Raw genomic sequence first — 24,317 nt, 5'->3', positions numbered from 1 at the left:
AGGCTCGCAACATGGCCGCCGCAGTCTTGGAAGCGGTGATCTTGCTTATGGCGTCCGCTACAAAGACAAGATACCAAGTTAATAAAAAGATAAACAGTAACTCATGGAAAAAAAGAGTATTCGACAGGCCGGCTACCTCTTGAACACCGACTGCTAAGGCCACAGGCGGCCAGAAAGTACTCGTCATAGAGCCATTTGAAGCTCGGGACGCAGTGCAGGGGTATTTGCTCTCATACCCCTGTAGTAGAGTCGACCCTCGACTCTACTTTAAAGAGTCCTTTATCTTGGATCTCTTTCTTGGCTTTGGGGGGAACAGGCGGCATGCTGCGGCCGCCTGCAAGAAGAGGCGGATCCCTGTTCCACCTGTTGAAGCACTTGTTCAGCTCTGTGTCTGAACTTTCAATGATAAGGAAGGTGCTTCGCCAATCCTTCCACTTGTTTGCTTTACCTCTTGTCATGAGGTAGCCTCTGTGGCTCGTCAATTGATACCAGCCGGTACCGCCTGCCTTAGGGGTCCGGCTGAGGTAGTTCATGTGGGCAAAAGCCTCGAAGTTTAGCTCCACCCCGTGCAGTTCGCACCCGGCCACATAGCCGAGTACGTTGACCCAGGAGTTTGGGGCTAACTGCCATAACCCCAACTCATACCCATCCAAGATCCGCTGAACAGCCGGATGTAGTGGGAAGCGCAGCCCAGCCCTGATGGCCGCCTCGTAGCAGCCAAAGCAGGCGCTATCATAACTAGTACCAGCCGGCCAGACGACTGTGTCTTCTGGATCCGGCACGAAAACTAAAAAGCCGGGGCCCATTGTGTGGTTCGCAATAAAGCTCCCCACTCTCTCTTGCATGGCCGTGATCCGGCCCCGTGGGACAGTGCAGTAGTAAGGGGTATTTTGCTCTCGGTAAGAGGCGGATGGTTCCGCCCAATTGTCCCCCTTCTCAACTGCGTGAGAAAGCCTCGCCTCTTGTAGGCGGTTGTTTTTCTCTTGTGTCCAGAGAAGCATGACCAGAAGAACTAGACTCGGATTCGTCCTCTGACGAGTCCGAAGAGGACGACTCCTCCCCTCTCCCAGAGGGGCCCGCCTTCTCTCCTTCAAAAGGAGTAGGAGAGAATGTAGACATGTCAACTGTAAAATGGGAAGGGGTCACCTTGAGCCCTCCCTCATAACTGTCGGCTGTCAAGCCGCCTTGGTTCACTTCCACATCTGGCGCCTGGTCAGATGTTTCACTAATCGGCACCCTGTGGGAGGAGCCGTCTGAGTTCGAGATCCTAGCAGTTCTTTTTGTTCTGGCCATCATGTTCTGCATAGACACAGAGACAATCGGACTTTGTATAAAGGGCAAAGATGGATCCGGAAAAGGGCAGGCGGCACTCCTAGTCCTAGATTCAGCCGTCCCCGGTGACCAGCTGATCACTAACCTAGGTCGTGTCGTGTGCTTCCGTGGTGCCATTTAAAAAAAAAATTAAGAGAAAATTAAGAGTAAGAGAACCGACGGTTACCTGAACGAGTGAAGTTGACGGAGTTCTGAAAATCCTGAGTAGCCGGCTTGTCAGAGCAGGCGGTAGGCAGAAAGAGTCCGGAATGTCAGCGCAAGTTCAGGGGTTTGAATGTTCTCTCTAAAAAGTTCTCAAGTGTGAAAATGACTGAAGTCAACACACCCTTATATAGGCAAAGTGAGAAGGCGAAGGGTCACTTCCAAAATTCAAAATTTGGGCGGGAGAATCTCTCGTCCTTTCACCGAGTGACACCTATAGCAGGCCGCCGCCTGTCACGGTGCGACACCTGTCACAGGTTACACGTGACCAGTCACGTGCCACCTGTGAGGGGCAAATGATTAGGGAATTTTTATCCACCAATCAGCATCCGACACGTGGGCCAGCCAGGTTTCGCCACGTGTCCTTCATGTAGGCCAATAGGAGCCTGCCACGTGTCATCAAGAGATTCTTCCTCCTTGGACCAATTGCAATGTGACACGTGTCCACCCATGCCAAATGGGAAAACCGACCAACAAGGCCCAATCATTGTGGGAGGCCCAGTCAGCCTTAGGTTTAACCTAAACCTAGTACTGGCACACATCCCAAGGCATATAAATATGCCCATTAATCCTCATTAAGGGGGATTACGCACATTTAACACTCTCACCTAGAGAGACCCAATTACTTTTATTTCCGCATTAATTACTCCTTAATCAAGTACTAACTTGACCGTCGGAGGCGGATCTCCAATCGTCCGGAGCATCCGTTTGTTTTGCAGGTACAGGCGTCCGGTTCCAGTCTCAGAATTGTAACTCTCCCACAGGACATCAGAAAACCCCGAAACAAATACCACATGATCTTGACCAAATTATTAATAATATTACTAGTCATTGATATTATAAAGTAATAATGAAGTAAAGTAAGAGTTTATATTTTAGAAAAATAGTTTAAGTAGGAAAAAAAAAATTGATCGGATTGGGTAACCATTAAATTTTAAAATGATACCCAATAACCATACCCGACAACAAATTATCAGAACGGATAACCCAAACATTATGGTTATCAGATCGGGTACCATAATTTTCGGAATGGTTACGAATCGGGGTTTTTGGTTTTTCAGGTAGTTTCGCTCAGCCCTAACATATACTTTCCAATGATATTTTATTTGTTTTTTTAACCAAGTTATGAGTCAAAGTTATGATAAAAACAAAAAAACTGTAAATTATAAGGGGGAAACGCTTAGAATTTTTTAATCACCAATGGAATTTCCAAAAATTCTAAGCGTTTCTCTCCTAAAATTTTGAAAAAAGTAGGCGTTTTGCCTCCACCCATTTTTTTTCTTCAAAAAAAAAGGACTTTTAACTACAATGATAAGTCCAATAACCTTGCCCTCAGTTGGTAGTGGTCGGTGGTGGTTTGTAGGGAGGTTAAGGATGTTAGATTGAGTTAGAGGGAAGAAAATTATGGAATACACACAAGGATATGTTTGTCCATTTATGTTAACACCCCTTGTTTTATCCTTTAAAAGTTATCAATTATCTTCAGAGAAGGTATTGGGTGAGGCCTACCGTACGCATAATTATGGTGTGACAGACTTAGCTGATATGTTTCATTTATTGACTGATATCTTTAGAGAAGTTTTGAACTAATATTTTCCGAACTCATATACAAGTATATTCTTACTTTGGTAGTATCAAGAAGTTAAGACGAAGATACTCCTTTCGTCCCTTACTTAGATGCCTACTTTTCTTTTTGGGGTTTCAAACTTTCAAAATTAGATGTCTATTTCGATTTTTAGAATGTACATTTTGACAATATTCCCTCTTTTTGATGAGTTGTCATTAATTTTCTTTTATTTATTTCGTACTTTTGATATCATTTTCCAACATTTTCTCTTTTTATCCATTCAATAATTACCAACGAGTACTTTTCTTTTCTCTGTATCTATCTAACCCCTCATGTAATTTATACTTTCCAATCATAGGAATCTCTAAATTTTTTAATTCCCGTGTATTCTTAAAAGTAGACATCTAATTCAGGGGCGACGAGAGTACTTTTAAGCCAAACACACCCAATCCAACACAACCATTCTAACTAGGGGTGAGCAAAAATTTAGGGTACCCTGACTTGGAATCGGAACCTGTTCGGAATTGCAAGTTCCAGAACCGGAATCTGCTTTACAGGTTCCGGTTCCGGGTAATATAATTGGGAACCTGTTGTAATAGGTTCCGGTTCCGGGTAGTAAACTTTTGGACCCGGAATCTGTAGGATACCCTGTTTGTATAAGTTATCTATAGGGTACATGAAACCAGACTCTATAATTTAAGCCGAAGTATAAAAGCCCTATATTAAAATTATATAAGACTTCACCTACCTCTCTCCCCCTTATTCATTTTAATTCTTACTCTTAAAGGTTTAATTAATGGTATTAATATACTACCTCCGTTATATATTATTTGCAACGATTAGACATTTTCCCTCTCTATTTTATGTCAAATCGTTGCAAACAATATGTAACGGAGGTAGTAAGTATTTGTAATTTTATACGGAGTATTAAATATTCTAGACAAACAAGTAACTATTAAGCTTACTTTGAAAGATGGGGTACCCTGTTTTGGAACCGGAACCTGCATGTTCTGGTTCCGGTTCCCAATTTTTAAGAACCTGTTGAACAAGTTTCGGTTTCGGTTCCGGGTCCTATTTTTAGAAACCTGTTGCAACAGATTTCGATTCCGGGTCTTGAGATTTTTACAGGTACCCTGCTACGCTTATCCCTAATTCTAACCAAAAACATATCACATTGCCAAAACTCTAGCTTTATATAACTTTAAATGCATCGTACCACGTAATAAAAAAAGCAAAACAAAATTCAAATCAACATTAAATGCAATCCATCCATCAAAGAAAGTACACATCAAATAACACTTTATTTATTATACTGTATGATAAAATAAAATTAATAATACACCGACATGCTTTAAATTCACATAATAATCCCATAATCACATAATAATATAAGGTGCAAAAATGTCAAAACTTCAGCCCCGAGTTTCTCGTCATGCAATCCAACACGGAGATACTGACACGACTATGTAAATCTTTCTCTCTCTTCTTCTCTTTCTCCTTTAAATAAGAGTCAGAGTATTTGCTAAAAATCAAATATATTTCCCCAGAAATATTCAACAAATTAATAATAATGAGAATATTTGGGTCAAGCCAGAAAAGAATGTTAGTATTATTACATTCTATAAAATTAATGATTTTATTAATGGGTTTCATTACATTAGTTGGGTTAATACTGCTTAGTATTAAGCTTGTAGATCCTTCTACTGAAGCTGTATTTTCCATTACTTCTTCATCTTCTGCAAATGGGTTTTCAGATTCATCAGCTTTAAATTCAATTTCTGTTAATAATGAAGAAAACCCAGATTTTTATAATCTTTCTTCTTCATCTTTTTCTGTATTATCTCCTCAAAATAATCATGGGGTTGTTGAAACGACGTCGTGTGCTACTGTTGAACAAATGGGTCAGGTTTTTCAGCCTGGTTTTGCTGCTTGGAAAGAGTCTCTTCGTGTTAGGAGATTAATTCATCATCATTTTCAAATCAATGGTAATTTTATCTTCTTTTTATTTTTTTGTTGGAATTTTTAATATTTACTCCGTATGTTATTACTATTGCATTTATTTTTGCGCGTTATGTAGATTGATAAAATTTCGTATTACTTGAAACTATTGCTTGTATTCAATTGTTACATAGAAGTTTGTGTTGTCTTGTTCATTATTGCAAGAGCTATTTCAGTAATGAATGTCATTAATATTGTAAATCTTCCATAATTATGGCGTTGAATGTCATAATCATTGTAAAGCTTCCATGATTAGGGCCGGTGTGGTAATCTATGTTACTTGACTCGGTCACTCGGGTACCATACTCGAGTGTGACACGGGTATGTGTCCAAGTGTTAACGATTTGACATGAGGTAAAATGAAGAGTTCGGGTAACATAGGTATTAATCGATGCGAATATGATAAATGAATTTTGTGCTGCACTGTTGAATGTTCTAAATTAAGAGAATGATTAGGGAATGATAGGTGTAGGGTGCTATTGTTGGACTAAAAGTTCATGTACTATGCCACTTTGTGTTTTACTGTAAATGAGACAATTTTTAGTTTGTATCTATATAATGTCAATTACTGTAGCATACTTAGATGTGGGTAAAATGCAATTTTTCAAAAAGCTTGTGTTGTTGATTTGGAACTTGAGCAAGTTAATTAAACTATATTTTGATTTCAGGTCCTTCAAGAGTTCAGAAGCTCCCTCCTGAGCAATTTTGTCGGCATGGTTTTGTCATAGCTAAAGCATCTGAAGCTGGATTTGGGAATGAAATGTACAAGATATTGACGGCTGCAGCATTAAGCATCTTGTTAAATCGTTCCTTGATCATCGGGCAAACCAGGCATAAATTGGTTCTCTCTCAAGCCTTCGGCTTACATGTTTTAATGTAGTATAGACTTATAGAGCCAATAGAGGAAATTGTACTTTTAATAGCTGGTAGGAGATCTCCTTTGAATCAGTTATGAATCTCGCTTGATTATAGCTGGTAGGAGATCGATCTCTTTGTCGGTTGTTTGCATACTGTTTTTAGTGGTAGGTAGGCTAGGCTATTCTAGGAATTCTGATGAGTTTAATGCATCTATAGCCTACTTGACCGTTTGATAGGAAATTGATATAAATTCATAATTTTTTTGATGACCACTGCTCTGTCTTGATCCAAGTGCTGATTGTACTTCTTTTTTTCAGGGGAATGTATCCTTTTGAGGACTATATTACTTATAGCAATGCCTCATTTACCCTGAAAGAAGTCAAACATTTGTGGAGAAAGAATGGTTGTGTGGCAAAATATGGTCGTCATTTGGTTGTTCGCATTGATGATTTTCAAAAGCCTATGCGTACAGGCATCCTCTGCAGCAACTGGAGGAAGTGGCAGCAGCCTATAATTTGGTAAAATGAAAAACATATCTGTTGTTAGATGTAATTGTGTGCTGATTTAATGCGGCATTGTCTTTTTTATTTTTATTTTTATTTTTATTACAGGTTGCAAAATACAACACATGCTGTTGCAGCTCAGTTTTTCCTGAAGAATGTACATCCTGAGATGAGAAATGCAGCTTACGAGTTGTTTGGAAAGCCAGAGCTCAATTTTAGACCTAATGTTTTTGGAGAGTTGATGCGAGTTCTTATATCTCCTTCCGAGAGTATTGAAGCTGCAGTAAAGTCTGTTCTTCCCAGTGGTGAAGAGCCAGATATCACATTGCACATGCGGATGCTGACAAGCAGGTACTATAAAGAAGCTAGCTTCTCTTTAGAAACCAATATTTCATATTATTATCAGCAAGGATAAGCAATAGTTACAAAGTGACAGTGACTGAGTGACCGCAGGCCTTCATTTGGCAGTATTCTATTAGATGTACTAGGGAAATTTGTTTAGGAGTTTAGGACATACTTATGGCTTTGAGTTCCCTGCATTTCCTTCCTTTTTTATGTAATATGAAATATGTTACCCTGTTCATATATGATAAATTTCTATCACTTCTAACACTTCTAGGGAAAAGTTTGAAGTGATAATAGTTTAACAAATAGTGTAGCTATAAAGTAGTCTGAATTGGTATTAGAATTTCCATCAGAAAACTTCATTCTGTATGCAATGTAGGATATAGACAGACTCAAGAAAGTAAATCACTATACTAACTTTACAATGGAGAAAGGGGCATAGGAGGAAGAGGGGGGTGAGTATGAAGTAGAGGTAGAGGTGATGTCAGAACTCAGAAGCATCATGGCTGCCCAAGGTATATTTTGTGCTGCCATGAGCAAATCTGCGCTTGCCACATGCCCACATGGTTACTGTCAGATACAGATGAACACCGAAATCATAATCAATGTTCTTATGTGAATCACCATCTCATATTACAATCCCTTTAGGCTTAACAGGCAAAGATGATGATGGAAACGTAGCACCTAGCACACTAAAACCCCAAATGAGATCCAGGATAAAAGGAACCAACAATACTTCTTGGCTGGCTAGCTCAGAAAAAGACTGATTACTTAGATACCTATCTCACACAGTAGAGGTTCTAAAACATGACGGGTCTCTCTAAGTTTTGATTGAATTCAAAGAAAGGAACTAGAGGTTTTGCTTAAAATATAGAACTAATATAATTGTGACCTTGTGGAACACCAATATGGCAGATCTTGAACCATGAGATCTTCCTGTTCTTAATGGAAAATTTCAAACCAAGTTGTGCTGGTAACTAGGTTCAGGGTTAAATACTTAAATATGCTGGGAGACACCCCTGTTTCATTGAATCCGAAATGGTAATCATCATTGTCCAACCAGTCAATGTCACATGATCAGTGGAGTACAGGCCTTTAGTTGAATCTTGGTATGGATTTTCCCACTTCAAAGTTTAAATAGATTATAACTCTAGCAAATCCACATTTCAGGCGAAAAAAATAAGGGAAAAAGTAATCGAAACGGGACATGGAAATCAAGATATTAGTTCTGGGACATGGAATATTGATTTCTGAATAAAGTAAATGATCTTATGATGTTTTTCAAATTTGAAAGGCCTTGAGCTAATCATAACTTTCAATTTTGAATGTTCAATGGCTTTTTTGTCCAATTGCCATCATCGAGTTTTCTCACTTTAATGTCTTTGGATCACCAATTAATGAGAGATTTTGTGGATGCATGCAATGTGTAGGTCAATGTGGCCAGTGCAGGCTGCCCTAAGCTGCATCAGAAAAGCCATGGAGAACTTCGAGCAGGTGACAAGACCCAAGGTGGTTGTGGTCTCTGATACCCCGTCTTTCATAAGCACAATCAAACCGAGTCTACAAGAACTTGCTGAGGTATTCAGTTTATTTTGTCTGTATTAAATAGCTATACTATTCACTAGTTGCCTCAATTCCAACACTTCCAACACTTTAGTGTTTTTAGAACATTGATGTTATGAAGTAATATAACATCCTTAAATGGCTAAACCCAAGCTCTAGGAGGAAGATCCACAGGTTCTCTGCATCTTTGCAATAACTTTGAAATTGCCCTACAGGTTCTTCACTTCGATTACAAGCATTTTAGAAGAAATATTTCTCTCGAGGCCAGCAGATCACATGCTTTACCATTCAGGGCCAAGGATTGGGGTCCAGCACCTAGATGGGTTGCATTTGTGGATTTCTTTCTTGCATCGCGAGCAAAGTATGCTGTTGTTTCAGGGGCCAATAGGCGAGTTGGAACTACCTATGCCCAGCTAATTGCAGCTTTAGCTGCAGCTCGTAATCTCGGTACTAAAATTACACTATTTTCTGATCTCATTCTTTCTGTAAAATGTTATGACCCCTGACATTCTACCCCTTTTCTCCCAATTTTCAGATGAAATTTCCAACACAAACCCTAGTTTCTCATTCCTAAGCAGCTTTCATAGCAATATGCTGAGAAATGGATTGACTAATCAGATTGGATGGGGACATGCATGGAACAGGTTTGCTGGCCCATTGAGTTGCCGTGGGCAACCCAAACAATGCGCATACACGCCACTTCTTCCACCAGGTTGGTGGGATGGGATTTGGCAATCTCCGATCACTCGAGACATTCGCAGATTGAAAATGTATGGTATCCGACTGTCTGGCTTGGGGACAATTGATGAAGAACATCTTCAATCTTACTGCAGATTGAAGAAAAATACAGGGGTTAAGGTTCCAGTGTCATCAATGTAGTATACACAAGAGGACATCTAAATTTTGTAAGAATAGGTATTCTCATTTCACCCTCGGTATATATAAAGGCTAATTCCTCTTGCTTACATTCCGTATATTCATTATCGGGTAGGGGAGTCCAGTATTTTAATGTATACTTCAATTTGAAGCCATTATATTTGTAGTACTAGTAGAGAAACCAATCTTCAGCTTCATTTTGTTCAATATTATTACAAATGAATACATGAGCCTCGGCTTTTCAGGTGAATAGAAGAGCTTCGGCCTTAGAAGCCGATCGAGCTTAAGCTTCATGTACAAGAAATTATGGGTGTGTGTGCTCTTTGTAAAAGCATTTAGAAGCATAGAATAAAGTATGCATGTTCTTTTTGAACGTGAAATGCAATGAGCCTGTGAGATTTGGCCCTTTTATAAATTTAATTAATCAAATTAAGATCGCAAATTGCGGTCTACTTAGCTTTGCCCACACGAAAATGCAAAAGATTATGAAGATTTGGGTCTAAATTGCTGGTGAAGTAGCTGTGATTTTTGCTCATTTAGCTCTAAAAGTTACAGATTAGCTCTTATATTGTGCACTCTACTAGTAAACTACGAGTAATACGTATACTATTCTCCAAAGAAAGTGGTTGCTTTATTCAAACTTTAGTTCTTTTTTTCCGGAAAAAAAATGGATTTAATTAATCACAAATGTTGTAAATAAATACTTTAATGATTAATTGTATAAAATAAATATTTTATACTTGCAAAAAACATATGAGTATTTTTTTTTTTGAAACCACATAGAAGTATTTTAAATTACGCTTATTGCTGAAAAAATTTATCAATTGCTGATGTACTTTGTAATTTGTAAAAAAGTGATTAAGTTTGCATGTGATTAAGTTTCTATCGGAGTGGAGTACATAATAACTTTTGTGATTAAGTAGCTTTTACTTTTGTATCATGTATATTATCATAATACATCAAAATTAAATGGTTACTATAACCTTTTTTCTTTTCCTTTTACAAATTTAAAATCTTTACTCCGTATTTATTAAACAAAAATATTAAGAAATCTTTATCACAAGGAAAATTAAAAGAAACGTTAAGGGTGTGTTCAACAGCAGCTTTTGAAGTTGCTTATAGTTTTTTTTTTTTTTTTTTTTTTTTTCTAGTGTTTTGACCCAAATTCAAATTGAACAATAATTGAATTAATATGTAACACACTAATAACTGTAAATTTCAAGTACTTTATACACAGTATACAGCAATTTCTTGAATCAGGTAACTTCATTAAACAAATTCTTGTATAAGTTTAAATAGGCATCATCACAATTATAAGATAAAATATGGAAGACGCAATCTAATTGTAGTATTAAAACTACCAAAGTACTACGTCGAGTTTTGGTAATCAGCATCTTGCAACTACTTTTGACTAAACAGGCCAACTTCTACTTGATGTTGACTTGCTTTGATACATCCAATAAGCCAATAAGGTACATCCTAAACAATTCTTCATGATAATTTTCCTAACCCGTTTGATACTCAAATCAAGATTTTCCTTATTTTCAAATTTTAATTGACAAATAATCATGCATTTTCTGTAATCTATAGCACTTTATTTCAATTTGAATAAACCTTATTATAATTTATTTCTTTTGAATTTATCATATCTACACTTATAAAACTTGAAATAAGTAAAAATAAGATGAATAGTTTACCCATTTCATACTAAAATAAAACTGACAAAACCAAAATGTATCCAACAAAAAAAGGCAAATTATTCCGTTTACTCCATTTTAGAATATTATTTGTCATATTTGACACACTGCTATAAATGGAAGATGCACTACGTCTTTAACTCATCTAACACGTCTTATTAGAGTTTCGTACCCGCACATATCTTACGAGTAATAATATGAAATAAACCCACTAAAACGTTGTTATTATGTTTTGAATATGCCTTATAACTACACTCTCTATACTCCATTGCTATTATTATATTATTAAACTGCACCCCCAAGGCCCCAATCCCAAAAAAATGTTTTAGCTATGTTGAAATAGAGAATATGCCTCTATTCTTTTAAGTTTTTGAGCAGAGTTGCAGGAGAAAGTAGGTTAATACAACACAAAATAATAGAGACTCTCAATCGAAAATAAATTGACTCGAACCTGAACCAGATGCCCATATGGGCCACCCTTCCAAAGAGCCCGAGGCTGGTTGGAAAATGAGACGATGAAATATACAAAACACATACACAAAAAAAAAGAAGGGACACGTGAGAGAGAATAAATATTACAGCATAGCCAGAATATGAAAACACAGAGAATTCTCATTTTTAAGGCATCGCATGTTTTGCCTGATTTCTCAACTCCTCCCTTTTCACCCTGTAACTGCACTCTCTATACTCCTCTGTTTCACTCTCTTTCTCTCTCTTGATTTTTGAATTTTAGTATTTTCTCTTCAATCCCCTTTTCAAAAAGCTAGCAAATTTATTGAATTTACCCAGAAAAAAATCCCATTTCTTGCAAATTCTTGATCACATTTCTTGTATCTGTATTACCCATTAATGCAGAATTGTTTGGGTTTTGATTAATTTCTGAATTCTTGAAATTCTTATTGTAAAACCTCTGAATTTTCGAATAGAAAAGAAGAGGGGTTTAATTATTTGGGGTTAATTTTTTGAGAAATGCTTGATTGGCTTTGTTTTGGGTGGAGGAAGAGGAGGAATTACCAGGAATTTAATGGGGAGAATTTAAAATCTTTTAAAGACCCTGCTGTCCCTGATCGTAATTTGGGTAAGAATTTTTTATCTATGATCATTTATATATTATTTTAATGACGAATTTCAATTAATTTGTTCAATTTGTTGTTGTTTGAATTAATTTAATAATAAGTATTAGCATGATTAAAATTTTGTTTTGTTTTTAATTCAGGTTTTTGAAACGAAATTTTTAGTGTTTATTCAGTCACATTTTAATTCCTTGTCCAATTAAATAACCTGAAATGATAATTGTTGGAAATTTGAATTAATTATCAATTATTTTAATGGTTTAGTTCTAGCGTGCTTGAATAAGAACATGTCTTAATTGTGCCATTTGATGGTAATGAAGTTGGTTAAGACTTTTTTGGTAATACTTAAAACCTTAGTTGTAGAATATGCAATGTTATTTGATTCATTATTATGATTTTGGTTTTAGAAAAGTGATTTTTGATAGCAAAGTGAATGTTGATGTAGTAATTAGGTTGGTTCTTTTATGTTTTCTTTGGATTTTCCGATGACTAAAGTTCGAGTTTAATCGATGATTCGTGTAATCTGCAATCTCATAGGTACAAATTGTTATTCTCCTTGTAAACTCCAATAAGATTATTACTTGACTTCAACAAGTTTGTAGTTCAATCCTTTGGAGATTCACAAACTTTTAAATAAAACGAAGGTTCAGTAAATTACTGAACATCCATTATAAAGTGACAATAAAATGTGCAAAAGTTACACTTAAACGCACAAAAGTTACCCTGATATATATAAGTGTTATATATAAGTGTTATTTATGCTTCATTGATAAATTTGACAAAAGTGACACTAAGTTTGACAAAAGTGACACTAAATCTGACAAAAGTGTACCCGATGTACAGTAAATTACTGAAAACCGGGTGTATACAAAAGTTTTCCTTTGAGATTGGCCTAGATATTACAAGCTTTAATTGGGTGAGACTTGAGAGGCCCATCTTTAGGATGACTTTGACCAATATATGAAATGGTAGATTGTAATACATGAGTTGGGTAACCAAGAATCATTGGTGAAGCTCTATATTTTTTATTGCTTGTTGCGCCAAAATTTGTCTTTCGATTATTGATAGCTATCGCCTATTTGTCTTTCGATTATTGATAGCTATCGCCTATTGGTATCTCACATGGGAATGTGAGCACCCTTACTAATTGAGTTTAATAATGGAATAGTCTTTAAGCACCATAAGTGTCCTAGTTTATGCATTACATTGTTAATCTGTAAGGTATATAATCATCAAAATTTGGCTTGTATCACTTCTTTTAATCACTGGTTTAATTTTTTTTTTCTTGATAAATGTTGCAGAAGCCAATAAACAAGAGCAGAAAGCCGAGGCAGATTCCAAAGAGCAGTCTCTTGCTACAAATGATATAGGAAATGGTCGAAATAAAGCTAGAGTGTTCAACTATCAAGACCTTGCTACAGCAACAAGAAATTTTCACCGAGAAACTTTCCTTGGGGAAGGTGGATTTGGGTCTGTTTACAAGGGAATACTTGAGAGCAACAGTGAGGTATATATATTCCTAGTAAATCGTTTTAGCTCTAATCTCAGGATTACTAGTCTGTATAATGTCCTGAAACTCCTCTTGAATATGCATGATTATTGGCAGGTTATTGCTGTAAAAAAACTCAATCCATCTGGTCTTCAAGGTGAAAAGGAGTTTTTAGTGGAGATTCTCATGCTTTCTCTTCTGCGCCACCCAAATCTTGTAAATATGATTGGTTATTGTGCTGAGGGCACTCAGCGTCTCCTTGTCCTTGAATTTATGCCCATGGGATCCCTTGAAGCTCATCTTCACGGTACTTTTACTGAAAAATCAGTTCATGTGGTTTGTATCTTATTTTTACTTTGAGGTCATATATGGTGCACGCTCTTCTCATCACTTTCTTTTACTATTGGTTAATGTCCTGAATGTGGCCTCTTTGCAGATCTTCCACCTGACAAGGAGCCACTGGACTGGAAGACGAGAATGAAAATTGCAGCTGGTGCAGCTAAAGGAGTGGACTATCTGCATAATGAAGCAAAACCATCTGTTATTTTTAGAGACTTAAAACCATCTAATATTTTGCTGGATAATGATTTCAATCCAAAACTCTCTGATTTTGGGCTTGCAAAATTTGGTCCAGTTGGAGATAATTCTCATGTCTCCACTAGAGTCATGGGTACTCATGGGTATTGTGCTCCGGAGTATTTTTTAACTGGTAAATTAACACCACAGTCGGATACATTCAGTTTCGGGGTGGTCTTGTTGGAGCTTATCAGTGGACGTAAAGCAGTTGAACCAACTCGTCAAGGTGGCAGAACTTCTCTTGTTGATTGGGTACTTTCTTTAACTTGTCCCCCATATATGTATTTTATGTATCTGCCTCATTTGTCTGGTCATCATCTGGTAATCTGTTGGGAGATTTTGGCGCCTTCATAGTTCATATGGCTTTTAAGTGTAGCCTTAGGGGAATGATTTAAAACTAGCTAGAAGACTGGAAAATTTTTATGTCACTTGTCACTTTAAATATGGACTTTGCTTAATCAAATGTTAGTAGATCTCCTTGGTAACTTTATGTAGTATTCACCATCTTCAATGGATGGTAGTTAATTAATGGCATAAATTATTTCCATTTGGCCTTCGGCAGTAATCAGAGAATTTAAGTCGTATGATTGATGCCATTGGTTGTAGGATTATGCTTTTATTATCTTGCTAGCTAACTTAAATAAAGTTTGAAAGAATCTTGTACTATGTGCCTCTAACTTGATCGAGGTCTCAGGCTGGTTATTGTCTCTCACCCTGCCTATGCAATAAAGTCTGATTTCTAGTTTCTTCTGATATATTTCTTTCTATTAGTTGAAAATAACACTTTCACATTTGAGTGGAGGCGCGAATGAAAGAGGTGAAGTTGTCTGAGTTTCAAGGTTTTGATTGTGGTTGCAGGCACGTCCCCTATTGAAAAATCCCAAAAACTATTTGCAGTTAGCAGATCACCGGCTGAAAGGGCAATTCTCTGTGTCTTCGCTGCACAAGGCTGTAGAGGTTGCAGCCATGTGCCTGAGAGAGACATCAACTGCTCGGCCTACCATGCATGAAGTTGCTCTTGCCATGAGCTATCTGACAACTAGGAAGCATGTTCGTACTCGCAGTGAATCTGAAGGAGTTTCTATAGACATTGGGCCTAGCCCTGGTGAAACAGCTAAAACATTGAACCCCGATGTAAATAGAGAGCAGGCTGTAGCAGAGGCCAAATTGTGGGGAGAGAAATGGAGAGAGAAGAGACGACAAAGTACAGGTGGTGGCTCTGATGGTGTAAGCAGGTAGTCATCTTTGATTTATAATCTCAATTCTCAAGCAAGATATCTTCTTTTTAAGTCTTATACTCGTACAAAATACTGAACTCACTTGACTGTAATCTTATCTCTTGCTGAAAATTGCAGTTGGGTTGCACAAATGCACTAGGAATCGTAGAAGTGGCTCAAGTTTGCAGGACGTGGTTGGAGATATTGTTTCTAGAGATATAGTTCATCGTGAATTTGCAATACAGCGATAACCATGGCTAGAGTTGGCATGGGTTTATTAGCAAGTTGGCATATTGTTTTGAAGGGAATTAGGGTGTTAGGAATAGAAAATGATAAACTAGTTTAGCTCAGTTTTATTAAAAAAAAATACATTGAAGGAAACTAGGATTTAGGATAGAATAGCAAATTCCATGCCATTGTCAACTGCAATGCTTACTGATGGATTATAATTTTGTTATAATTTCTGTCCTTGTTGTGCACCGTGCAGGAAACTATTGAATGACCATATATACTTCGTATGAAACTTGATAAAATAACGATAATTTTGATATTTGTAGGTTTGAATCTGATTTTGTTTTTAATGATTTAATAATCAATTATTGGTCAAATTCATATGGAAATGTCACTTGAATCATGTTATTTACGAGTTATGTGAATCAATTATTGGTCAAATTCATCAATTCCTATCTAAAGAATAGATAGGTCATAGACTCATAGGCCTTTATGTTGAAATATGAAGGATATGGGCAGATACAAGATACTCCTAGTTTCAAATCTCATGACCCATCAAGCAAAATACAAAGCATGGATTTAATATTGACCTAAGTATATATAGAAAAAAAAATTTGTTTGAGCAAATGACTATGAGGTAATGAGGTAGTTTATATTGAAATTTTACATTATTAGCTTTCTAGTGAAAGATCTTTAGTACCGGATAATATAAGATTTTGTTTTCAATTTTCATCATTTATGAAAGGAACACGTATATGTGCAAGGGAAAAAAAATATTGTGGATACATTAAAGTGTCTTTTTTATCACTTTTTCGATGGAATCTCTCTCGTTTCATTTTCATAGCTTCTAGCCTTCCATTGTTGCTTGATCTCCTCAATGGTACATACGATGGTGTTGATGGTGATCGAGAAGGGTCGAGGAGAACGAAACGAATAAACACATTTGTTAGGGCAAGAATGGCGGATGCAATAATGATTAAACGCATTAGGGTTATGGTGGATGTTTAACAAGAAAACTACATAACGTTAAAAATTTTGCAAAGAGCCGGAGAGGTGTATGAACGGTGGGACAATTAATAAAGTTTAGCATTGGAAGTTGGGACACATTTTTTGTTTTGCATGTAGATTGATAATGTTATCTAGACCTGACAAACAGGTCATTCGGGTTGGGTTCGGGTCGTTTTCGGGTCAACAATTATTCGAGTCAGGTTTGGGTCAATTCGGGTTTCAAGTCAAATTCTAGTTAATCGAGTCAAGTTCGAGGCGGGTCAGTTCGAGTTAGGCCAGTTCGAATCGAGTCAATTTTCAGAACTAATCTTCGAGTCAAGTTTAGGCCAAGTCAATAGTTCGGTCAAATTCGGGTCGGGTCGCCAAAAATAAATTAACTTACAAAAAATATGGGAAATCAATAATAGTAGTAACTGTTACATAATAATTACTGCGTAGAAACTAAAGTAAAATTCTAAAAAAAAGCACAAAAAAAAGATGTAAGTAGTTATCGTGTCACTTTGGGTCGTGTCGCTTCGGGTTTTGGGCCAATTTTGGGTTGGGTCTGTTCGGGCATCGGGCCACATTTGGGTCAACCCCACTTTGGGTCGGGTCTGGTTAATTCGGTTTGGGTTTGGGTCAATTTCGAGTCACAAATTGGGTTATTCGGGTTGAGTCAGAATTGCCCGGTCTTTTATCATCATTATTTTCAAATAGAACTACTAATAAAATCATGGTCTAAATTTCATTTTACTTGGAAGATATCAAGAGTTGTGACTTGTAATCATGATTCAACATATTCATTTTTTCTTATGCTTTTCAGCTATTGGTTTTTTTTTTCTTATATATATATATATATATATAGAAAAAACTTTTGTATATATATAGAAAAAACTTTTGTTTTTATTTGGGTTTTGAAATAAAAGGTTGAAAATACATTTGACATTAAATAAAAAGTCAATGGTGGTAGTCTTGTTGAATTGTAGCTAATTGACAAGTCAAAGTATAATACAGATTGAGAAAATACTTAAAGTGTTGTTTGGTTGACAAATAAAAATATAGAAATTTAAAATTCCTATAAATTGAAATTGTTTGATTGACAAATTCATGGAAATTTCCACCTCCCACAAAATGAAGGAAGTACCTAGGGGCCCTTACCACTGTAAACCAAACGTGTTACTACAACGTAATTTTTTTTTTTTTTTTAAATAGGGTTTAAAACCATTTCTCTTTATATATATATATATATATATATATATATATATATATATATATATATATATATATATATATATATATATATATATATATATATATATATATATATACTCCTAAAGTTTAGTTACCTGTATTTACAACATTTTTAAGTGTCTAACCCCCTAATATATATATATATACACACTCCTAAAGTTTAGTTACCTGTATTTACAACATTTTTAAGTGTCTAAACCCCTAATTAATCAAATTAATTAGGTGAAAACAATTAATTATATTAGTACTGGAGTTCCTTCCCATTTGAAAAGCTGTCGAAATAGGACCAGACAGAAGTCACGTTATCAAATTAGTTTGAACATCCTGTAAAGTTTCTTCCTTTCTTTCTCATTTTCTCTCTCCTTCACACCACCAAACTCTTCACTCATTCTTGGGAAAACATTTCAGAAAAGCTAATTAAATTATAAAAAAAGATTCTTCCTTTTATTTTTTCTTCAAATTTTATGGGTGTTTGTTTGATCAATTTAAGTATAACCCTTGTTCTTTAACTTTCCGGTGAATCAATTAATTTTTTCGCCGTCGATTTCAGCTTAATTTTTTTTGGTGGGTCTCAAATGGTTCAGCTGTTACTACTTCGCAAAACCCTAGAATAAAGTTTTCATCTTTTTTCTTTTTCTGGGGTTTGAAAAGTTTGCATTTTGGGGAAGAAGGTTGGGTTCACCCCAAAAAAAAATTATTAAAAAAGAAAAAAAAAAAAAAGGAAGGCATGTACGTTGTGCCGCCGCCGTCACAGAAGTCGGATCCGGCATCTGGGTCTACTGATTTAAGGGTTTATCAAACATGGAAAGGCAGTAATGTAAGTTGTTTTTTTATTAAATTTTTTTATATAGATATTTTTAGGTTCTGGGTATTCTTGATTTTCTAGGATTTTTTTTTTCCATTTTAGTGGCTATTGAAGTGTTGAATTTGTTGTTTAATTAGTTTGATATTAATTGGTAGATTTGAATGTAATGTCCATTGGATATTATGGGAATGCTGCTTTTGAATTTGGTATGCTTTATTGTGAATTGAAAATTGGGTGTTTTTGATAATAAGTGCAATAATGTGAGCTAAGTATTTGGTGATTCTGTATCTTTCTAGTTTCTACTAGTAGCTGTTTAGCTGAAGATTGAACTTTGCATTTGATAGTTTGTTGAACTTTGCTGAGCATACTGATAGTGAATGTGGAATATTAATATCTTGATTCAATAAGATCTTTTGTATGAATAAATAACCTCAATGCTTGTTGAATCTATGTGTGTGTCTTGAACTGATGAGATGAGGAGGCCTTTGCAATAGTGAATGATTTTGCTTTGGATGACTAGGAAAGTTAAGTTTTTGCATTGGAGCCACTACTTTATGATGTGACATGGTCCTGTGAGAAGGGGACTAAAATTAATTGGGGTTGGAATGCATTTTCGATTGCCTTCCGCAACTTCATTGATTTTTCCTTTGCGTTGTGGAATTATTGCGGCAATTTTCACATTTTTGCATTCTCTTGATTAGCATTTCATGGTGGTGTTAATGGAGGATAATAACAAACTGTGAACTATTTACAATTGTGTTTATTCTAAATTTTGTATACTATATGAAGTATCTGATAAGAGTGTTCAGTTCATATAATTTATATCATTTTCTTCTCTATTCCTTTTAATTGTCAATTGTTTACCAAAACATACTTCTATGGTACAATGTGACTCTAAGTTGCCTATGGTCATGTTCTCATGTACTGTTTATTTTTAGTCACTAAAGTGATCTTTCTCATGTTTGAAGATAAATAAGTTAATTGAGAAGCAATGCTGTTTGGTCACTAAAGTGATCTTTCTCATGTTTGAAGATAATTAAGTTAATTGGGATGCAATGCTGGATGCTGACGTATACATTCTGATACTTACTCTTTTCATCTCTTGTAGAAGCTGTGTTTATTTTGTGATATCCTCTTTTTCATAGTCTTTGGAATCTGAGTTTACATTTTGTGCATTTTGGTAGTCTTTGGTCTTCTTTCTTGTTTTATTTATGTCGAGTTTTGTTTATATTTTGTTTGATTGTTCTATATTAATCATTCAGATTTTGGAAGATATTTGGGATTTGGAATTGGAATGTTGCTGTAAATTTGACATTGCCTTTTCTGCTCATTAACTATGATTTTTTTTTTTTTTACTTGTTACTCTGCAGAAATTTTTGCTTCAGGGGCAGCTAATATTTGGACCAGATGTGAGGTCATTATTTTTGACCATATTCCTCATCGTTGCCCCGATTGCAGTATTTTGTGTTTTTGTTGCTAGAAAGCTGATGCATGTTTATTCTCATAATTCGGGAATATCAATCTTGGTTGTGGTGGTGGTGGTCACCGTTTATGTGAGTTCTCTATCTTCCTCATTCTCCCTCCTATTTAATGCTGTGGCATTCTATTCATCCTAATTCATGTTTAATTTCTTTTTACTCATAACCAATCACTCAAGATGATTGATTTGTTGGGTTCCTCTTATCCTAACTTTTCATATTTGGAATTGTTACTTTTCGAATTGACATGGCTTGGTTTGTGGCTTGCTCCTTGAGTTAGTTGAACCAGTATTTACAGCATGACCTGTGCTGTCCGTGCCGAAGCTTCATGGAATGAATGATAAATTATACGAAGTATCATGCATGATATGTTAGCTTAGGATATTAATTGCTGAAATGCTTCGAGGCATTGTCAATCGTTGAAGATCCAGAATTTCCCAAATAATCTTGTGGTCAATTCAATTATTTGCTAATACATTTTCTTGTTAATTGTTATAATGCCATAAGTAACTATCTGTACACCTTTTTCTTTCCTTTTCATTTCTTTCTTGTGGTCAATTCAATTATTTGCCAATACATTTACACGCTAATTGTTACTCCGTATAATGCTTTAAGTAGCTTTCTGTTCACCCTTTTCGTTCTTTTACATTCCTTTATAAGAATTGTCTGCATTTGCTTTAATTTGCATCCTTGTTAAAGTGGGCCCCATGCTGTTAAGATGAAGGGATGCATCAAGTTTGTGTTTTTCCTTCAGTTAATTGTTTGGAACAAGTCCCTTTGTACATCAGGTTGTATTGAGTCCTTGTACCTTTTCTTTGCACTTTCTTTGGGTTTAGGCAAGTTAAAACCATGTTGCTTATATGTGCATAACATTGTAAATGGATAAATTCAGTCTGTTAAATCACTTTTGACAAATTCATTCTGTCGGGCCTTATTTGACTAATTGAACGTCCAAGCATTTTTTATACGTGTCTTGTATTATTTTCATTCAGTAGTATGTGAGTTGTAGTGCTTTTGATTTTATGAATGAAATGATATACTAGTTAGTAGGTTCCTTGACTCATGATTGACACAACTACATGCCTACACGTCATAGTCTCAGATTTAGGCTATGTTATAAAAAGTGTAGTTTGCCTGGCCATATCTATGTTGGAGTTTTGATGAATTTACCCCAGCATTTTAGGTGAAATGAAGAGTTTGAGTAAAGTAGCTTGATAAGACACGTGTGGAATTTATGCAGTTTTCCTTTTTTTGCAGCTTGATGTGATTGAGGTAAAATCTAGTAACTTGCTGTTTGGGTCTTTATTGTCCTGAAATTTGAAGATGTTTCTTGTTGGCAGCTTAGGTTATTAAACGTAAAAAAAAAAAAACTAGTTTCAATTTTTAAAAGAACTGCTGCCAGTTTTCCACCAAGCTGAAGATTAAGGTTGTGTAATGTATGACACCATGACGTCATAAGTCGTCACTGCTGTTGACCGAATAATTATTGGTTGTAAGTTTGTTACCATTTGTGGCAAAAACTATCCTTTTTAGCATTTCCAGTCATTAGTTCTTGTTGAAATCTAAAATTTTGTGTTGAATTTTGATCCTATGTTATATTTTTTCAGAAAAAAAAAACAAAAAAACAAAAAAACTGCGGTATGTCAAATTGTTACACTTCTTTTCTTTTTCTCCAGGATTTAGTCCTCCTTTTACTTACTTCTGGAAGAGATCCTGGTATAATACCCCGCAATGCGCACCCTCCAGAACCTGAAGGTTTTGATGGGAGTGCTGAAGGTGGGGGCGCCCAGACACCACAGCTACGATTGCCGCGAATTAAAGAAGTAGAGGTCAATGGAATCCCAGTGAAAATTAAATACTGTGATACTTGCATGCTTTACAGACCTCCTCGCTGCTCTCATTGTTCAATTTGCAACAATTGTGTGGAAAGATTTGATCATCATTGTCCATGGGTTGGGCAATGCATTGGGCTGGTGAGTACTTACTGCTTGGTTACAGGTATTATAGTGGTATCTTCTGCCAATATTGCTGCTATGCATCATCCTTGTGGCTGAGTCATACGTGGGGATGTAGTCTGTGTTTAGAAATATGCATTGTGATGCAAATTATAGTGCTCTTGTTCGTTGGCTTTAAGAATGTTGTATTCTTAGCCTTATGCACTATAAATTTTTATTCGTCTTGTCACTTTTTTTTTTTTTGGTAGCATGACATGCTGTTACAATTTTTTCTCCTGCTGCTGGAATACCTTCACAGTAATAGTTTTTACATCGAAGTCACTTTTCTTAGATATAAAATCTGATATAGACATTCTTGTTGGCATTTCAACGTTTTAGGTCTACTCGCTTTTTATTAAGCTCTTGGATTTTCAACTTATTAAGGAATTTTGGGGTTAACTTTTTGCAATTTTCGAGTGGTATAAGGAATGTTTTGCAGTCTTATAGTGCTGTGCTAAGTGTATGGTTAGTTGACTTCTTATAGATATTTAGTTGTGTGTTAGCATGGTGGAAATTATTGGAAGGCGATAAAAAGAAATATAAAGTGACAATAAAATGGGACAAGCTGGAATTGAAATTATAACACTTTCAACGTGTTCCTTTTTCTAGGAATATTCATATTATCTACTCTGCAGCTCATTATTCTCAGTTGTATGGTGCCTGCTTTCCCGTGGTGATGGAATCTTGAGAAGGTGCATATGCTTACATGATAAGTTACTTTTTGCAGAGAAATTATCGATTCTTCTTCATGTTCGTCTCCACAACTACAATCTTGTGTATATATGTTTTTGCATTTTGCTGGGTCTACATTAAGAGGATCATGGATGCAGAAGAGACGTCAATATGGAAGGCTATGATTAAGACTCCTGCGTCCATTGTTCTCATAGTTTATACATTCATCGCAGTTTGGTTTGTGGGTGGCCTTACGGCCTTCCACTTGTATCTGATAAGTACGAATCAGGTAATGCATTCTATAAATTTAATCTTTCCTTGTTTTTTAGTTGACATATCTCAGTGCTTAGTTCTAATGACTATCGGGATTGCTCCCTCTTATGCCCTCGTTGCAGACAACATATGAAAACTTCAGATATAGATATGATCGGCGGGCTAACCCATACAACAAGGGTGTGGTGGAGAATTTCAAGGAGATATTTTGCACAAGTATTCCCCCATCAAAGAACAACTTCAGGGCCTTGGTGCCTAGGGAGTCTCCTCCATCAGCCCGGCCAATGGGGGCAGGATTTGTCAGCCCAAGCATGGGAAAGGGCACAGATGACATAGAGATAGGCCGAAAGGCAACATGGGGTGGAGAATTTGGGCCAGGCCTTGAATCCGGTGAAGGACAAGTAAGCGACAATGACATCCTTAATATCAAAGATGGAAGATTAGGTGAAGCATCTCCTGAAACAAGGGGTCATGTAGATGAAATTGGGGAGCGTGGTGGACTACACCCTAGACGTTCTAGTTGGGGAAGGCAGAGCGGGAACTGGGAAATGTCACCCGAAGTTCTTGCATTGGCAGCTAGAGTAGGTGGCAGCAGCACTACTGCGATGCCTGCTGGAAATCAGCATACAGACATTAAGTTGTGAATTGCGACAACCCCTGGGGATTAAGTAAAAGTTTTTCATTACATCAGTGTGTTCTATTGTTAGCGGGGTATGTGTTTGGCTGGGGCGTGATTCAGGAAACGTGGTCATCCAATTCAACAGCACGTTTAAATTGTATGTGAATTCGTAGGGCGCAGTTTGTTTTTCCTTAGTGTTGTTGATATTCAGTTGTCGAAAAATGGTGTTTGAAATGATAGATACAGGTGTGAGGTGTGATGTATGAATTCTCTCTTTCCTTCCACCTTTGTGGTCCTTGTATTGTATTCACTTGCTTGTATTCTCAGCCTCACTCGCACTTCTCTTACTTACTCTGCTCCTCCTTTCAATGCAAGTGAAATATCCGCTTCCTTAGAGCCATACAAGAGTTTAATTATGCTTCCAACTTCACGCTTCATAGTTATACACCTCCATACATGTATGCTAATGCTCGTAAATTTGAAAACGAGTTCTAGCATAATAACACCAGTACACTCTTGAATCTTTAATACTTATGCATAACCTTAAACAATAGTCAACGACAACAAGAAATGGGATGTTAATACCAAAAAAAAAAAAAAAGAGTGGCCCTATGATGATTTAAGACAGATGAGAGCATAGATAAAAGAAAACAAAAAGGAAATCAAAGAATTATCCGAGCAAAGATGTACTATATGTTAAACAGACAATAAT

The 24,317-nt window shown here is 36.2% G+C and overlaps 3 protein-coding genes across 4 annotated transcripts; all 3 read left to right on the top strand.

Moving 5' to 3' along the window:
* Positions 1–4,007: 4,007 nt before the first annotated feature.
* On the top strand, positions 4,008–9,722 carry LOC110725027. Of its 2 annotated transcripts, XM_021904508.1 has the most exons (7): positions 4,008–5,085; positions 5,767–5,939; positions 6,274–6,474; positions 6,568–6,810; positions 8,235–8,382; positions 8,583–8,814; positions 8,903–9,721. In XM_021904508.1, exons 3-7 carry the CDS (start codon positions 6,278–6,280, stop codon positions 9,244–9,246), a joined length of 1,164 nt encoding a protein of 387 aa, XP_021760200.1. In that variant the 5' UTR covers positions 4,008–5,085; positions 5,767–5,939; positions 6,274–6,277; the 3' UTR covers positions 9,247–9,721. The 2 variants fall into 2 exon arrangements, with proteins under 2 accessions (XP_021760200.1, XP_021760205.1); XM_021904513.1 differs by lacking the exons at positions 4,008–5,085; positions 5,767–5,939 and having other exon boundaries at positions 5,966–6,474; positions 8,903–9,722.
* Positions 9,723–11,356: 1,634 nt separating this feature from the next.
* Positions 11,357–15,848, top strand: LOC110725022 (probable serine/threonine-protein kinase PBL7). The gene is made up of 6 exons (XM_021904503.1): positions 11,357–12,018; positions 13,315–13,520; positions 13,620–13,809; positions 13,939–14,330; positions 14,937–15,313; positions 15,434–15,848. The coding sequence occupies exons 1-6, from the start codon at positions 11,910–11,912 to the stop codon at positions 15,453–15,455; spliced, it is 1,296 nt and encodes a 431-aa protein (XP_021760195.1). The 5' UTR covers positions 11,357–11,909; the 3' UTR covers positions 15,456–15,848.
* Positions 15,849–18,035: 2,187 nt separating this feature from the next.
* LOC110725008 (probable protein S-acyltransferase 7) lies at positions 18,036–23,937 on the top strand. The gene is made up of 5 exons (XM_021904491.1): positions 18,036–18,581; positions 19,940–20,122; positions 21,724–22,020; positions 22,769–23,002; positions 23,109–23,937. Exons 1-5 carry the CDS (start codon positions 18,492–18,494, stop codon positions 23,628–23,630), a joined length of 1,326 nt encoding a protein of 441 aa, XP_021760183.1. The 5' UTR covers positions 18,036–18,491; the 3' UTR covers positions 23,631–23,937.
* Positions 23,938–24,317: the final 380 nt, after the last annotated feature.

Source organism: Chenopodium quinoa, unplaced genomic scaffold, assembly GCF_001683475.1.
Source record: "Chenopodium quinoa cultivar QQ74 unplaced genomic scaffold, ASM168347v1, whole genome shotgun sequence".
Taxonomy (NCBI): Eukaryota; Viridiplantae; Streptophyta; class Magnoliopsida; order Caryophyllales; family Amaranthaceae; genus Chenopodium; species Chenopodium quinoa.
Note: the sequence above shows the minus strand (reverse complement) of the source record. Positions and strands in the feature narration are given on the sequence as shown.

Bases quoted from the DNA above. Each gene is read 5' to 3' on its own strand.
- LOC110725022 (XM_021904503.1), top strand. From the start codon at position 11,910: ATGCTTGATTGGCTTTGTTTTGGGTGGAGGAAGAGGAGGAATTACCAG. The intron at 13,521-13,619 runs GTATATATATTC...GATTATTGGCAG, and splicing joins TACTTGAGAGCAACAGTGAG to GTTATTGCTGTAAAAAAACT. The intron at 14,331-14,936 runs GTACTTTCTTTA...TTGTGGTTGCAG, and splicing joins GAACTTCTCTTGTTGATTGG to GCACGTCCCCTATTGAAAAA.
- LOC110725008 (XM_021904491.1), top strand. From the start codon at position 18,492: ATGTACGTTGTGCCGCCGCCGTCACAGAAGTCGGATCCGGCATCTGGG. The intron at 18,582-19,939 runs GTAAGTTGTTTT...GTTACTCTGCAG, and splicing joins AAACATGGAAAGGCAGTAAT to AAATTTTTGCTTCAGGGGCA. The intron at 22,021-22,768 runs GTGAGTACTTAC...TACTTTTTGCAG, and splicing joins TTGGGCAATGCATTGGGCTG to AGAAATTATCGATTCTTCTT.
- LOC110725027 (XM_021904513.1), top strand. From the start codon at position 6,278: ATGTATCCTTTTGAGGACTATATTACTTATAGCAATGCCTCATTTACC. The intron at 6,475-6,567 runs GTAAAATGAAAA...TTTTTATTACAG, and splicing joins TGGCAGCAGCCTATAATTTG to GTTGCAAAATACAACACATG. The intron at 6,811-8,234 runs GTACTATAAAGA...TGCAATGTGTAG, and splicing joins ATGCGGATGCTGACAAGCAG to GTCAATGTGGCCAGTGCAGG.